The sequence below is a fragment of the Phalaenopsis equestris genome, unplaced genomic scaffold (assembly GCF_001263595.1).
Source record: "Phalaenopsis equestris unplaced genomic scaffold, ASM126359v1 Scaffold000002, whole genome shotgun sequence".
Taxonomy (NCBI): Eukaryota; Viridiplantae; Streptophyta; class Magnoliopsida; order Asparagales; family Orchidaceae; genus Phalaenopsis; species Phalaenopsis equestris.
The window spans coordinates 76,659,006-76,676,826 of record NW_018164444.1 but is presented as its reverse complement, the minus strand read 5'-3'; the positions used below and the strand labels follow the sequence as shown (position 1 = coordinate 76,676,826).

General features: G+C 32.2%; 2 protein-coding genes across 2 annotated transcripts; one reads left to right on the top strand and one right to left on the bottom strand.

Moving 5' to 3' along the window:
- Window positions 1–6,648: 6,648 nt before the first annotated feature.
- LOC110039407 lies at window positions 6,649–10,722 on the top strand. The gene is made up of 5 exons (XM_020744451.1): window positions 6,649–7,711; window positions 9,084–9,141; window positions 9,210–9,293; window positions 9,375–9,516; window positions 10,114–10,722. The coding sequence occupies exons 1-5, from the start codon at window positions 7,213–7,215 to the stop codon at window positions 10,528–10,530; spliced, it is 1,200 nt and encodes a 399-aa protein (XP_020600110.1). The 5' UTR covers window positions 6,649–7,212; the 3' UTR covers window positions 10,531–10,722.
- A 2,799-nt stretch (window positions 10,723–13,521) lies between these two features.
- LOC110039358 (chorismate mutase 2-like) lies at window positions 13,522–16,483 on the bottom strand. The gene is made up of 5 exons (XM_020744392.1): window positions 16,163–16,483; window positions 15,589–15,681; window positions 15,351–15,494; window positions 14,311–14,403; window positions 13,522–13,776 (listed from the first exon to the last, which is right to left on the bottom strand). Exons 1-5 carry the CDS (start codon window positions 16,463–16,465, stop codon window positions 13,543–13,545), a joined length of 867 nt encoding a protein of 288 aa, XP_020600051.1. The 5' UTR covers window positions 16,466–16,483; the 3' UTR covers window positions 13,522–13,542.
- Between the last annotated feature and the right edge of the window lie 1,338 nt (window positions 16,484–17,821).

Here is a 17,821-nt window from a genome sequence, read left to right as displayed (position 1 = left end):
TTAGGTAATTTGGAGGTGCCTAGGGGCAAAATACCAAGTTAAGCATTTCAGATAGAATTGGATAGATATCCATTCTAAATGAGTCATGGATTAATGTATTGTGAAGATATGGTGTACCCTAGTTCCAAGTCAACACCTAGGGTCGACCCTAAAGTCAAGTAATCCTATAGGGACTCTTCTTGAATTCTCTTATAATGATCTTACCTACTAAATGCTAGAGGTTAAGATCAATATGTGGAATTTCAAGTTGAGTAAAAAGAAGAGTTTTGAATTTCTAATGGTGGGGTACCTCTTCTAATTTTCTAAGACTAGTCAATAGGAAAGTCCTATGGCTAGACCTAGGCTACTAAAGAAGTTTTCTAGACCTCAACCAAAAGTGAGGTCAACAGTTGGTTCAAAAATTTTGAGGATAGTGAATTTCTTCTAATGATAGATTTATTTTCTTATAATGGCTTGGACATCTAGTATAATTCTTACAAAATTATGGTGCAAGCATGAAGTCTAATTAGTGAGCTCCACTATAAAGTTTGCTTACATCCCTTGTGTAAACCTATCTCTAAACTCTATATTGAGTGAAAATTTTGTTTAGAGAGTGCTTTAAGAGACATATAACCTTACCATGATGCGATCAAAATATTTAGTTTTCTGGTTTATTTTTTTGTTAACTTTTTATAGTAAACTAGTTACTCATCATGTCAAAACTTGAAGAACTCTGCCATCTTAAGTACTTGAGGTTTGTAGATATAGGAAAATTGCATGTAATTTTTTATGCATAAGAGTGTATGTGTATAAGATTTATTATATTTGAGGTAAAAAATGACATTGTCAAAAAGGCTTAAACTTCCTAAGGAGAGCTTAAAAATTTTGTTTAGAGAGTGCTTTAAGAAACATATAACCTTACCATGATGTGATCAAAATATTTAGTTTTTTGGTTTATTTTTTTGTTAAATATTTATAATAAATTAGTTACTCATCATGTCAAAACTTGAAGAACTCTGCCATCTTAAGGACTTGAGGTTTGTAGATATAGGAAAATTGTATTCAATTTGTTATGCATAAGAGTATATGTGTATAAAATTTATTATATTTGAGGTAAAAAAGGACTTTGTCAAAAAGGCTTAAACTTCCTAAGGAGAACTTGAGATATAAGTGGTTTTGTAAAATTATGGTGCAAGCATGAAGTCTAGTTAGTGAGCTCCACTATAAAGTTTGCTTACATCCCTTGTGTAAACCTATCTCTAAACTCTATATTGAGTGAAAATTTTGTTTAGAGAGTGCTTTAAGAGACATATAACCTTACCATGATGCGATCAAAATATTTAGTTTTCTGGTTTATTTTTTGTTAACTTTTTATAGTAAACTAGTTACTCATCATGTCAAAACTTGAAGAACTCTGCCATCTTAAGGACTTGAGGTTTGTAGATATAGGAAAATTGTATTCAATTTGTTATGCATAAGAGTATATGTGTATAAAATTTATTATATTTGAGGTAAAAAAGGACTTTGTCAAAAAGGCTTAATCTTCCTAAGGAGAGCTTGAGATATAACTGGTTTTGCACCTGGAAGTTCTTGTAGCTAAAGATTGATTTTATTATTATTATTATTGTTGTTGTTGTTGTTGTTGTTATATATTTCATTTTCTCCATATCTCTCTCTCTCTCATCTAGTATTTTTCCTCTCATCTCTCTTCATGAAAAAAATAAAAAAAATATCATCGGACCAAAATCAATCACACAAGTGAACCTGTCAAGTAATATACAGTCTAACAGTTCAAGTATCGATCACACAGGGATATTGCCAAAATATTTCTGATTGACAAAATTCTACTTTACCGAACTGCTAGATGTAGTTTGAAATGATCAATTTGTCCATGTAAAAGTGTTTAATTCCTAAATCAGAAAGAAGAATGCGAACTACGTTTGTGAAGTTTTTTTTAGATGTGCAAGATTCATACTCCTGTGACACACCCATGCTATTGTTGATAACCAGAGATTTAATTTTTCTCCTTAAAGCCTATGTTTAGGTCAGAAGAAGAACTAGAAACATATAAACTTATGTTTCGCTTAACTAATGACATTTCCCATGATTCTTCAGATCCTTTATCCAGGTTGCAAAATCCTACAGAATATGTCTATTATACTAGATTTTTGTGGTAAACCTACTCATTCCACTTCGTGACGGGAAAAAAGTCATAGTTCACGAGGGATTTTAATAATCTTATTGCGTTCAATAAAAAATGAATTATAGTTGAAAAGTTAATGCATCGGCATTAGAATTTCATACATAAAAAAAGTCGTTAAGGAAATGAAAATCCACAGCATGAAAACCACAAGAAATCCACATGTCAATTGTCACAAGAGCATGAAAGGAAATCAACTACAATGCATGAAAAGAGAAAATACAAGATTTTTCATTGCAAACATAAAAAGAAAACAACATAAGAAGAACAAAAAACTCAAACTCGAGCTAATTGGTCATTGCAATCCGTCGTGATACACTTCATTTAATGCAAACTCTCAAACATCTATCCATATAAACTTGCACTCAATTTCTCCTCCCAAATTATTTCAACTCTCACAAGTAACTCCACATGAAAAGACAGAAATAATAAGAAAATATCCTAGAATTTCTCTCATTCAAGGAAGAACTAGAGAACTTTACAATTGCCTTCAAACCCTCAAATCTGATGTTCCAGAGACTCCAAAACGTTTTTGTGAGACTAATAATCTCTGCAAGTTGTGTCCTAACGTCCTTATATAGATGAGGGCTCAAAAGGGCATGAAATACCTTCCAAATTAGTTTTAGCCTGTCCAACGACATGTCAATGGACAAAACTAGCATGATCACGCCAATCCTAACGTGGATGGATATGTCAAATCCAAGTCTGTGGCAGGGCTGGATTTTTCAAATCCAGGTTTACAGTCACTCTAGATTTGTGATATCCTGGTCAGCAACAAGGTTAAATCTGTGAAATCCAGTTTTCATTCTTTTCCTCCAAATTCACCTCTTTCAATTCCACAAGTAGCGTAACACTTATATCCTACACAAAACTACACAACACAAGAAAATAATTTTCTCAAGCATAATATCATGATAAATAATAGAATTAACATTTTATTAATGCAAAAAAATCACACAAATTTGCCTCACATCAATTTCCCCAAACTTACTCGATACTTTCTCTCAGTTAATCTCATATCTCAATAAAGATTAAAAGGATGTAGGAGTTCTCACGTGTCTTCCTGATTCTTTAATTGAATTATAAAAGTGATATAAAGGGATATGCAAATCTCAATTCAGACTAAGATTTTCATTAATTTCTAATAACCTAGTACTTTCTTTAATTTCCTTTTCCAAACCCTAAGAAAATTTCAAAATTCTTTCTCTAATGTATTTGAAATGTTTTCATTTCTCAAATATAGTTTTAAATCAATTAAGATTCAACTAACCAACCTAAAAGCCCTTGACATTTTTCCTGAATAAAATATTCAAGAATTTCATTAAGATATTTTTAAGTTTTATTACGTACGAGATAAATAATATACCAATTTTCATATTTTTATACTTACCTCAAGCTTCTTCTCATGATGGTTGGTCATTTATTTTTATTTTTTATTTTAAAACAGGCATTTCATAATTCCTTACTTTTTATTCACTTTTTTTTCAATTCCACTAAAAATTAGTATATCTAGTGGATCATATTTATGTTAATAATTTTGAATGCCAATTACCCCTAAATGATAAATCTCAATTCTTCTTAATGTAAAGTTTAAAATATTATAATTCATTCAATAAGTCAAGACTCAATTAAATTTGTTAGATTGAAACTTAAAAGGCTTGAAGTATCTCTGGTTGATTACTAATACCTTAATTATACATTTTATATTATTTTGAACATCTTAAGATTCAAATCAATGTTATTAAAGTATGAAATTTGTTATCAGATCATTAATTTCAATCTCACACTTTAATGAGTATTCACATTTCAAGTGAAGTAATACTCGTTTGTGAGAGAGTCCGCGTATCATTCCCACGAGGATAGTGCCAAAATATTTTTAACTTGAAAAGTTCTAGTTTACTGAGTCACTATCAATAAACAGATAGACTAGCCATCATTGAGTTTATCGATAAATTTGGGCAAAGCAAACAATGCAATGACTTGAAATGTAGATAAAACTATCAAGCACAAACAATAAAAACAATAAAAAAACAAAAAACAACAAGTGGATAACCAATCCTAGACCTATGGCAGACTCATTAGTCAACTATGTCATCTAAATATAGTTGTTTGTTCTTTGGTGATTGAAGTTCATCCTCGATGTTCATGCTATAAATTGTTCATCCTCTATTTTGGATAGTTGACCAACCTATCAGATGCCCTAGTGTTTTTGGATGAAATATTTAAAATGTAAAATATGTTTTATAGATTTTATGACTTGAGTTTTACCACAATTTAGCAATACACATTAGGTATTTTACGCAAGTGTACGTATTATTCAAGTAATATCAAATTTTTGAGTTCAAAGTATCGATCCTACAGGGAATGCTGTTATTTTAATATCTTTAAAAAATTTAGCATATTAAAAAGATTCTTGTCCTGGAAATTAAATTGATTTAAATTATGCTTGTAAATTCTTCCAAAATATCACTAAACCTCTATATTCACTCTAAATTTAACTTTATTAAAGTTAAATAAGTTAAGAAAGATCAAGTGATGAAAATACACTCCCCTTGCAATGAAAGAAGCAATTTGTGTAGGAGTGGAACACTTAGAGTTTATATATTGTAATTTGTGAAAAATAAAAGTATTCGTCTTCTTTACCCTCTTTTGAGTGCATAAATAAGTCTGATTTAAGTAGGTAAGTATTTTTGTCTGTCACCCTAGAAACCTCCAAGTTACCCCCATCAAAACTTATCTCTCTATCTATTTGCACTGCCCTAAGGACTACGTTTCCTTCAGCCAATAGTGTAAGGAGGTTTCTACTAGTCATTAAAGCCATAGCCCTCTCAGATCTTCATGGAATCACAATCGATTTTAACATATCAATTGGTCAGATTGATAAGTAAATGAAACAAGAAGTAAAAATCATCACAATATAAAATAAAAATTTATTGTAAATGTATTCACATGGCTACACATACTGCTAGTTCATCATAAGATGAAGGTACAAAAGATCTACTCACAGTTCATGAAGAAAACACAACAATTCATTATCTTATAATAAAATAAATTCATACACAATGAGTTTATAACTAATATATGGAAACTAAAAATGGAAACTTATCTTTTTCTTTGAGAAATGACGTAAAAACTCCTCCCTGAACGATCAACATGTGTTCCTTGCATTGCTTACTTCAATTCTTTACAATATCCTTTCAATTCTCTCCAAGAAAATGCAGAAAAGTACAAAACCTCACTTTAAACTCTGCTTTCCTGCACACTTAGACTTTTTCCTACGCTTCACAAATGATTCTCTTTCCTGTTAGAACTACTTCTCCCGGGCCGTAACCTCTAATTTCGTGGATAACTACTGCAGAAGCTGCAGAGAGTAATTCTGACGCCTAGGCGTCACTTTTCTCGGGTAAGCTTGGGAAATAACTAGCGCCTAGGCGCCAGTCTGCGGAGCCATAGCGTCACCTTTTCTGGTTTCTGGACACAATCTAGCACCTAGGTAACCATCTGCGACACAATGACAGCATGGAGCAGTGTCAAGGCACCAGAAGCTGGCCCCAACCTGTTGTTTGCTCCATTGCTCCATTTGCCTCCTTTTCGCTCCATTTTTACTCTAATTCACTCCAAATCTCCTACCTTTTATTCCTTCAACAAAAATATGAAAATACCTTCTTTTAAAGTACAATTTCATCAAAATAAGTGTTACATATAAAGGAAAATTTAGCATACTACCATGCTTGTCAATAGTCTTGATGCAAATAGTTGATCAACTATGACAAACATCCAAACTCTAAAAAAAGAAAAGACTCAACAGGAAAGCGAACATTTGTTTACTACAATAGCCTAGGTTTACTACAATGCTCTACAAAAAAGAGTTAACACACCCTACACTTACTATAACACATAAAACGAAGTTAGTAAAACATAATATATAAGTAAAATCCACAATGTACAATGCATACAAAAAAACTATTTACTCATCATAAACATCCAATCTAGTTAGGAAAATTCATCATAACCCAACATTTTTAACGAGCAAATAAAACAAATATAAAACACAAAGCACACCAAAACACGACGATCTCACCTTAACCAAATTCTAAAAAATAGGATTAGTGTTCAAGGGAGCCTAAAGGTAGCGAATACATGAAACGAGAGGGAGCCAAACTAGGCATTATTATTCAAATTACAAATTTTGATTATTTTTATTCAAATTTACCTAGAAAAAGATTCATTTTAAATCTATAAATAAACTCTTGTTGTCAACCTTTCCATTCCAAAAATACATTTATGCATTTGAATTGATATTATCCCGCCATCAATATTGTATTTTGAACATTTTCTTAAAATTTTCTAATTAAATTTAAATTATTTTAATTTAAAATATATTTCATAATTTTGAAATCTATCTTAACTAAAAAAATTGATGATATCCTTCTCCGGCTGGCGGCGAACAGCAACACTCCGGGTGCTGCTGGTGGTGCACCGGATACAACCAGTATCGCACCTGCTCCCACCGGCATCTGCCAGTCCCAAACTTTAAATCATTCCACCACCTCTTTCACCCCTGTTCGCCCAGCTCTGGATTATTCCCCCGGACTTCTTCTCTCCTTCCGCTTCTTCTATCTTTTTCTCCTTCTTCCCGTTTCCAATCATCTCTACAGATCACTCTGTCGTCAGATCTCTCCTCAGATAATGTTCGGTTTTCTTTGAGATTAGACTCTACTTACCGCAGTAGACCATCTCTCGTTTTTCGTGTTTCAGGGCTGAATTTCGCTAGGGTTTTGCTGCGGTCTTCAGCTCATAAACGTGGCTTCAACGGAGAACAAGCGAATTCAGAACTTGATGTTAGAGCCGCGTTCTTGTTTTGACAATGTTATCATAGATCTCAGCTTTTTCAAGATGGAGAGCAAATAAACCCTAGGCTACTTGGAGACGGCGAAAAATCTGCTATCTAGTGGTTTTAATAACTTGAGAAGAAGAGGAATTAGAAGGCCAGCACTTGGCTTTTATCAGATAAAGTTTCCGGTTTTTTCGCTATGTCTGGAGCACCCAAGGTCCGATCCATGAATGTGGCAGATTCAGAAACTAGACCAGTTCTTGGACCCGCTGGAAATAAGGCGAGGTCTACAGCGGCTGTGGCTCGGAAGCCAGCTTTGAAACCACTGAGAAAAATGGAAGGGGATGAGTCTTTGGTGAAAGAAGATAAAAAAGAGGCTCCTTTGGTTGTAGATTCTCATCCTCTCACGCCGCAAATGAGTGCTTCTACTGTTCTGAAGAGACAAGAACTACTGCTGCGCTCTAATTTTTCACTGAATGCTTCTTGCTCTTCGGATGCATCAACAGATTCATTTTGCAGTAGAGCTTCAACTGGGAGAATAGGAAGGGGGGGCTTTTCTGGCAGGAGAAAGCAGAGTGTTTCAAAGCCCGAGAAGATTATGGCGAAAATGGAGAAGATTGTACCTGATGATGCTGTTGTGCGGGCAGGGGAGAACTTGTTTGGGAAGAAGAGGTGTGCTTGGGTAACGCCAAATAGTGGTTTGTGACATTTTTATCTCTCGCTCTTCCTCTGTAAATGCTGGTATTTTAATGTGCTACTTTTGCCATGCCATCTTTTAGGTAATGCACATCTTATGCATTCTATCATGCCATTAAAATGGACTTAAAGTACTTATGAAAATATTAACTTTCTGTTTCTATTTTATTCAGCAATTTTAGGAGAGAAGTTATTCTGTAATTGGTGTGAGATGTGTATTTGATTCTTTTGTCCAGCTCTAGTTATGTTTGGAACCTGACTTGGAATGGAGAAGTAAAGAAGATGTATTTTATTTTTATTTGTATATAATTATTTGAGTTGGTCAATGCCTTTGGTCTGCATTTGTTCGATCATGAGTTTGTCTCCCCAAAAACATAACCATTTGAGTCAATATTTTGAAGATGATCTTCTTTTTCCGAAAATGTGTTTCATTTCGTGAATTTAAAAACTGCATTTTTATAATGATTGGGTTTGTTGGTGTGTTTGCTCGTGGTTAATGTGAGTGCAATTATTTCAGAGGAATTCTTTTTTTTTTTGTGGTTTTTCTTAAAAGTTTTGAGCTTTGGGTTGCACTATAAATGTTTGAAAATCTTTCAGTGAGATACTTTATAATATAATTTAAAAGTTTATAATATTGATTTGATATAGATAATTAACTCTATACCACTCATTTGCCTGCATAAGGATAAGGAGATACAAAAAATGGGATATTTGCTTTTTAGGATTTGCTTTGGTCCTTTGGTATTTAATATCACAAGATTTTTCATTAGAAATAGTTAGAGCCTACCATGCAAGGTACGATTTTTCTGAATATAATCTGATTATGAACGCCATTTCTGACAACTTAGGCGATTATACACATAATGATATTATGGATTAAGCATTTATTGTCTCTTTTTAACTAAGTATTTTACCAAACCCTTTATGGTCCCTATTGGATATGGGCTTATATACGGATTAGGATTAAAGGGGATACAACATATGATGCTATGTTCGTGAACAATCCAATATTAATTTATGTAAGATTCTCAATGTTTTAATAACTGCATATTCCTCTGTTGTGGATGAACAAGGGTCATAAATTTTAATGCTTTCATGTATGTTACAGGTTTTACTTTTTAACACATTTACATCAAATAGATTTGTATAATTGTCATTTTGCATCATTCCTGTTCTTGTCGTGCCATATATCGTCTCGATGCTTTATAGACTGCAGGACATACATAATAGGATTAGGTGTTTTGAGGTCCTATGTTTTGTGATGTGCCTTGTTGTAATTATGAATGATGAAAGAACATAACCCAAGTAAGAAATAAAGCAAATCTGAACCCATGAAAGAGTTATTTCAGATGCTGATTTATTTCTTTCTTACAGATCCAGCTTATGTTGCATTTCATGATGACGAATGGGGTGTTCCTGTTTATGATGATAGGTAAGCCATCTTAACCGTAACCCTCTCTGAAAGATTTTCCAATTCCTAATGATCTAATTACTGTACAGGAGGCTTTTTGAATTGCTTGTTCTATCAGGTGCTTTAGCAGAACTCACTTGGCCTGCGATTCTTAGCAGAAGGCACATATTTCGGTAAACTATTGTGTTAAATACTGTAATAAAAGTTTGCATCAGCTTTAGTTGCTCTCTAAGCAGTTTTTCACGTATTTACAGAGAAGTTTTCATGGATTTTGACCCATTGTTGGTTTCTAAAATCAATGAGAAGAAGCTTACTGCTCCGGGGAGTTCTGCAAGTTCGCTGCTTTCTGAACCGAAATTGCGTGGTGTTGTGGAAAATGCGCGAGTAATTCTCAAGGTTCGCGCTCATTCCTCATTCTCAATTCTTTTTTAGGCTTTGGTAGTACATTGTTTTCTTTTGATAGATATTAGAAAAGCTATTTCTAGGACTAAAGATTATTATTGGAGCTTAGCTGAACTTTAAACTCTTTGTAGTTCTCTTTCTGCTTTGACAGCCAACTGCGGTCCAGGTTCTATATAGTTTTATCAGAAGTGTGTTTATTGATTTATATAATTTTGCATTAGCCAATTGGTTTTATACTTTATATTTTTTAATCCAAAATTTCACTAAAATCTTCTTAACAAAATCACCCGTCTTGGTAATATTCAGTTGCATATAAGCCTCTGTTCATATGTAATCCTATGTAATTTAGTATTAAAATACTTCTTTTCATGTTACACCACAAGTTTAAAAAAACGTGAAGGTAAAACATAAAAGAGAATGCTTGAGAGATTTATCAGTTTTGTGAATTCAAAAGCATATTTTTATCTATGTTCTTCAACCCTGCCATAAACTTCAAACTACATTATCAATAAATTGAGCGGCTTCATTTACAGCGAACTCTTAATGTTTTCTCCGCCTTGGCTAACCACAGAATCTGTATAATTGCTGTAGATAACAGAGGAGTTCGGATCTTTCAACAATTACTGCTGGAGTTTTGTGAACCAAAAACCAATCACAAGCCGATTCCGATATCCTCGTCAAGTCCCGGTAAAAACTCCGAAGGCGGATTCAATTAGCAAGGACATGGTTCGAAGGGGTTTCCGCTGCGTCGGACCTACAGTCATCTACTCGTTCATGCAAACGGCGGGGATGACAAATGATCACCTAATCAGCTGCTACCGGTTCGACGAATGTCATGCTGTCGCCGCCGCCGTCAATCCGACAGACGAAATTGATTCAAATTACACAAATGGAGAAGCGGCGGAGGCCAAGGTAAATGGGGACGAGAAAGAAGAGAAGAAGGTTGATGGGGAAGCTGATATTGGTATGGAATTTGTTAGGGTTATTGATTCTGTCAGTGTGTCATAGCAGGCATGTGTGGTTGCTTAGAATTTGTATGCATGGGTTAGACCGGCTTTTGTGCCTGGGTTTTTGAGGTATTTTGTTGCAGGGAAGGATGTGGTTATTCTGTTTATAAATGTTGGAATTCTTATGCAATTTTTAAGCTTGTAGATTTTTAACCGGTTTAGTTGATTTGATGGTATGATTACATAGATAGCATACGGTTTAGTTGACTAATTGGATATAGTGCTTCTTATTGGCTGGAAAAATTCTCTCCTGACTACTGGCATAGTTTTATGTGCGGACTTAATAATATGCCATCACCAAGGTTATTTAGGAGTTATTGAACTGAAATTTTAGAGATTATTTTAGGATTATTTTGAGATTATTTTGAGATTATTAAAGAGAAATCTATATGTGTTATTTTAATAACTCAGAAATAACTTTTAAGATTATACTTTAATATTTTTTATAGCATACACATGATGATATATTATTGGGAGAGTAAAGCTGTGTTCAGAGTTCCACTAAAATTAAGCGGGTAATTATGATTTGTTAATCTCAGCCTGCGGTTGGTGGGGGGTTATCAAGCTAATCACATCCAAATTGAAAAAATGGTATCATATTATGTGTCGTCTGGTGATTGGTGAAACATTACTGTCAATATAAAGAAACTTCACATACAGAGAGAGAGAGAGATTCTGCCTTGAGTTATTTAAAACTTCTACTGGCTATTTTTTGCAATATTTTTTACTTTATCCACAAACCAATCTCATAATAGAAGTATTATGTAAATTTCGTAAGTAGCTGTTGCCCAATGATGGCTTATGCTGTCTCTTATATGCATTGAAGGAGCGATTTGCAGAGAACGCATGCGTTCTCCGATCACTGTCGTGCTGAGAGAGCTGTGTGAGCTCTCCGCACAGAATAATTAGACACATTGAAGACATTATTTTAGTGATTTTACATGTACAATTCTAAAATAAATAAATAAAAATTATTAAATCCCATTTTAATGGCTCTAACTAACTAATTAAAAATTTATAAGTCATTATTTAAGATTAGGGCTGTCAAAATGTCTAGTTGTTCGTGAATAGTTCGTGTTCGGCTCATTAAGAATCTCGTGATCGGCTCGTTCGTTAAGTTAACGAGCTGAACACAAACAAAAATTTGTTCGTTCATATTGGTCTCGTTTTGGCTCGAAATACTACTCATTAATTATATACATATATATTGATGAGTAGTATTTAAAAAAAATAACTGATTGTGAGGCTACAAAGATTTATAATCAATTAAAATTATTAATTAAAAAAATAGAATAAAAAATATATTAAATTAAATCTAAATGATATTTTAATATAAACAATAAGAGTTAAATCTTGCCCCAAACCTTAACATCCTACGACTGTGTGATGCAACCCTTAACATCTTACGGCCACGTGATTATGATTGTCAAAACGACTCTTTGTTCGTGAACAGCTCATGTTCGGCTCGCTAAGCAAACGAGCCGGACACGAATATAATTTTTGAGCTCAAAATACAAACAAGCCGAACACGAGCTAAGCCTGAGCTCGCTTATCTTCGATTCGTTTACAACCCTACCTAAAATTTAAATTTCACATAAATAAATTTATGATGCTACACTTGAGCCATTTCCAAAAATAAAAATAGCCTGCAACAACATGAAGTGCAGCCTGCAAGTGTCATGAGTATTACTCTTAATCAGATGTGGTAATACCATAATTGCACTCTTCTGCATGATACCTTCCACTGTGATTTAATTATAGTTTATGCATCGAGGCTGTTGTAAATCATTTAACATAGCAATTTACGTTTTAGCCCTTTGTTTTTTCTTCAGATAGGAGATGCTGCTCATTGTCCAAACAACTTCATTACATGGTAATGTGAGGCCCATAGATACTATAAGATAGATATAGGATGATATAACTTCTACATTTCTTGAATGAATGGTTAAAATAAAATATAATGTCTTATGAGTTTTAATACAGTAGGAAAATATTAGGGGCATTTACATACATAGCCCCACCCAATTTTTATGTAATTATATATATATAACTCCTAAACTTTATTTTTAATATTTATACCGCCCAAATCTTTCGTATCACATAAAAGATACAGCTATTTTAATTTTTAAGTAGTGAATTATTTATTTTCATGAACAGATAAGATAGCATATGTATATAATTAAAGTTTGTGTAGACATGTAAATACATTTGAATTAAGTGATATGTATGTAAATCTTCCAAAATATTATGGAGAATGGGAAAATAAATTTTTTTTTCTAAAATCTTATCAGGTCTCTCTCTCTCTCTCTCTCGTCTCGATGTATATATGTATATATTATATATATATATGCCCCCAGCCTGTTGGTTGACATCCACTCAGGTCAGAGGTTTGAATCCCCTCTGGCACAATTGGTCTCAAGAATGTGGTACTCGAATTATTAGTCAAGTTAGGGGTGGTTGGAGACTCGTATAATATACTCTGATCATTCGTTTAATATATATATATACACTACCGGACACAATATATTTTAGGGGCTTTGAAAAGATTTACTCATAGCCAATTCAAGCATAAACCAAAGTATATTTAAAATGAAAGAAAGCAAGATGCAAGTGAAAAATTCAGCAAAAATAAACCGAACGATAGTTATATTAGAGAAATGATGACATTACCATGAGTTATTGAAAAATAAACTTGAATTGTTTGATTATGAACAACAATGATAAAAAAATGCAATTTCATACTTAGCCGATATTAATGACAAAGGATCATTAAAAAGAGAGAGAGAGATATCTATGATAAAATGAACTAAAAGTCATTTCAAAAGATTTGCACAAGTTTAATATATTCTCATTAATTCAATAAGATAAATTTCAGTGTAGTCAGCCATTTCTATTGATGAAATGCTTCTTAAATTTGAAAAAAAAAACATGAGAAACAAATAAAAATATATTTAAAATCACATAGAACAGATTAATTTGCATAATTCAAAAAAAAATAATTACACTAATTTCATTAATAAAGGCGGCGCAGAAGGTAATTGACTTCAACTTGCTTGGTAAGAGGAATAACCCATTCAGCATAGAGATCAGAAACAACAGCAGGATCTACTTTGTAATTAGTCTCATTTCCAACATTCTTCTCTACAGTTACTTTCTGGCCAAATAACTTGGCCTTCTTCTTCACCCTTTCTATTACTGTTTCTTCCACTGTCTTTGATGTCACCAGTTTTGTCAGAGTTTCAGAATCCTGCATAAATTGTCAGTTTTGGCTTAATTCGAAGTAAAACAGCTGCTTTTGCAGTATTTTGTTTGCTGAATTATTTGTCATTATATATCTTATGTTTTTTTTTTTTAATTATTATGTATTTACTATATATTATACTAATCTTGGAATGATATAAAAAATTGTAACTGAAATATATCTTTTCATGCACGCATTTTGATGTAATTTAAATATTATGATATTATATCAATGAGCAGAAAAGTTTAGGTGTTAGGCATATAAATTTGTCCTGTATAATTTGGCTTCTCTTGGAAAAAGGACAACATGTTTTAGTTTTTATAAATTGGTCTCATAAAATTCCACAATTTATAAATATACTCTTCAAAACATGATAAAACATCTTATAAATCTACTCAGGGATGGTAAAACAATGTAAATTATCTGGATTTGGTTCAACTCAAGTAAATAGCTTGGTTTATAACTTGAAATTTTATAAGCATGAAAAATTAATTGCTTTACTGAAAAGTAAGCCAAATCATAGTACTTTAGAGAGTAAACCTGTGCATGTATTGCAGAAATGTAATCAGAAGGGGCATCTCTGAACTTAACTTCGGCCACAAATCTACCATAATGGATCCTTTTAGAGAGGGCCTGTAAAAATACAAATCCATTTATTAATGACAGCATGATTACATTATAACTGTAAAAGAACGGGTCTAAAGCTGTTGTTATGTTGACTCTACTGCGGCCTAAAGGCTATAGATTGGAGTCACAAAATAATATATTTGTATTAAAATAAGATTAAGACTGCCCATATCAATCTCTCTTTAAAGGAAAAATTATTATGCACGGAGTCTGAATGTAAAATTACATTATGTCTATATCAGGATGCAACAAAAAATATGAGTACAACATTGTACTCTCATTGTATATGTTGCATATACATTATATTTGTTAAACAACATTCAGATGTAATTTTACATCCGAAGTCTGCGCTCAATATTTTCTCCCTCCCAAGACACCAACCCCTACACACACATATGTAAGAGTATTATGCCTGGAGTCCAGACTTAAGCTACGTCCGGACAACGGCTGCAATCCCTTGGAAGAAGCGGAGGAGGAAAAAAAAAACCTCTGGTGCATCGCAGTCATTGTCCAAACACAACCTCAGGAGCTAATATTTTTTCTACACACACTCACAAAACACATGATTCATATATATTTACAGATCAAATTTGATATTTAGTTACATAACACATAATCTTTAACATCATAATTGTAATCAAGCATGCAAATTTTTATACTATGTTGTGAAATTTTATTTAAGTAATTATCAAAGTTTGAGTGTTAGATACTTAAATGCATTAGAAGTAAGAGATTTATCCTGTAGAAAAATTTAAAAATAAAATATTAAGATTATACATAGTTACATGGAACTTCTCTGAAAATTAAGAGTGTTTTTATGATTTTTTATTTTGTTTCTAACCAATTTGTTACATATTCAACCTTATAATCCTACTTTTTATATTTTTTTTATTTTCTTAATTCTGATACAGTGACAGTGTAACTGAAGAAAAAATTGTATTTTCAGAACTTGCCTGCAAACAAATAAGATCTGATGCTGCTGATTGCTGATAGTTTCCATCATCTCCATCTCTGGTTATCAATGGAAGGAGAAAATTGAAGTACATGTCCCATATTGTTCTGCTAACATTAACTCTTGAAGCAGGAAAATACAATATCTATGCAAGGAATCACTGAAATATTAATTTTAACAACCATATATAATGTAAATTCATTGCCGATATTTGTAAGACAGAAGAAGTGATTCATTACTTGAGAAAAATTGAATAATGGAGAAACTGATGATTGAAATGATTGGAGAGCTGGGAAGAAAGGAAGCTCCTCAGGGTTCTGATACCTTCCAAACTGTACATTAATATTAAATATTATCATTAAATATTATTCATAGAAATTGTTCAGACAAATGATATATATATATATAAATATATATATATATATATGTCAAAAAGGTAAAGTATAGGTGTTAGTATGTAACTATATAGGACTTGAGAGGTATGTATGTAAATCTTCCTAAAATTAGTTAATTTGGCCCATTTAGAAATATGAAGCCTCTAATGATGATGGTGTAAGAAAATAAAAAATTTAAGTGTCTTGGATTATCTTGAATAGATTATGTCTTCTTAATGAAAATAAAAAAAATATTGAAGTGAGCTATTATAGACAATATATGATGAGGTTTGAATGTATTTACATCTTCATTTTAAGGAAGATTTACATACATATATACCATTCAATTCTTATAAATCTACATATCTGGCATCTAAACTTCAATTTTAACATATATTATACATTTTGATGTGATACATACAAATAAAAAAAAACTCACCTTGGCTTGAGTAGCTTCTGTCTCCCTGACAAAGGACTCCACAAAAGAACAGTTTTTCAGGCCCAAATAAGAAGAATCATAAGCAGGATAATTGGAGAGATATCTCGCCCTCTCTATCAGACTGAACACTATGAAATCTTCCTGCTCTTCCAATGAAGCTCTCAATGAATCAATGGTGATCGGCCTGTCAGATTTTGAATCTGATGCAGAAATACTGGAACACAATGAAGAAAAAATGAGATAATGGAAGAGAGAGAAAATAATCAGCATAGGAAGAGGATAATTGGTTACAGAGGAAGCCATTAGAGAGAGAGAGAGAGAATACAGGCAGGATTGTGGTGATGAGGAGCTTTAAAAGCTTCACATGATTAATCAGAAAAGCTAAGGTTGCCACTTTTTCCTCTTTATTTATTTATTTATTTATTTTGAAAAGCTAAGATATTTACATTATGAAGGTACGAAATAAAGTTGAAAGTTTGTGAAATATTATTAATAGAGATATTAAATCATTTTTGAAATAAGTGGAACACAGAGGTTTTAATTATATCTTGATGTTCAGATGCCATTTGTGCATTTTTGCTGATTTTTAACATATATATATATATATATATATATATATATATATATAAAAAAAGTCAACTATTGAGGCTTCTTAATCTCCAAACCATTTAAGAAGAGAAAGTCAAAGGTCAAACCTCTCAGGCTGAAGAGCAATTGGGTCTTTTTTAGTTTTTATTTGTAAGATTTGTGAATTTAATGAGTTGATTTTTTTGGTTGAATAATTATAAAAAAAATTAAAGAATGAATTATAAATTTAAATTTTAAGAAGATTTGTGCCTATAACATTAAGTAATGCATATGGATATCTAATTTAATTTTCAGTTAAATAATTGGAAAAATATGTTTGACCAATTTTTTTTTTTTTTTTCCATTCATCGAACATACAGCTTTACTTCACTTCTAGATGATTGACTCCCTATAATTAATTATAGCTTTGAATTATTATTTTAATTAATGAAAATTATTAAGTCAAAAGGATATCAGACAAAAATCAAGGGAATTTTACATACATACCACGCAATTTACTTCTATTTACAATTTAGCACCTACACTTTCATATTTACATTTTATGACACTTTGGTATCATAAACATATCATAAAAAGATGCATTTGAATTTTAGAAAGTAAATAATAATGATATTTTTTATGTGATGTTTGAGATTTGGATGCCATGTACGTAACTATAGAAGTTTAGGTGTGTGTGTGTGCGCGCGCGCTCTTAAAATTAATTTTTCACGATCTAAGAATTTCAACTTGAGAATGTTTAAGTCGGATTTCTGCTTATTTTTATCCTTGGATTTTTTTATAGAAGTTGTGCGCGTTGTCCGTATGGAATAATTTTTCGTTTCACCGAGAGGTTACGCGTAAAGATATTTCTGACGAAAAATATAATCTACTTGAAATTTTCCTAAATTCAAAATTGCAGTTTTAGACTTTGATGCATGCTAGAAAATTCGCGGCGGTAGAGTAATGAATTATCGTCTTAGCGATATAATGATAATTCATTACTCTACCGTCGCGAATTTTCTAGCACTCATCAGACTTGATTTCGATTCGACCCGAACAAATTTTTGAGATAATACAGATTATATTTATATA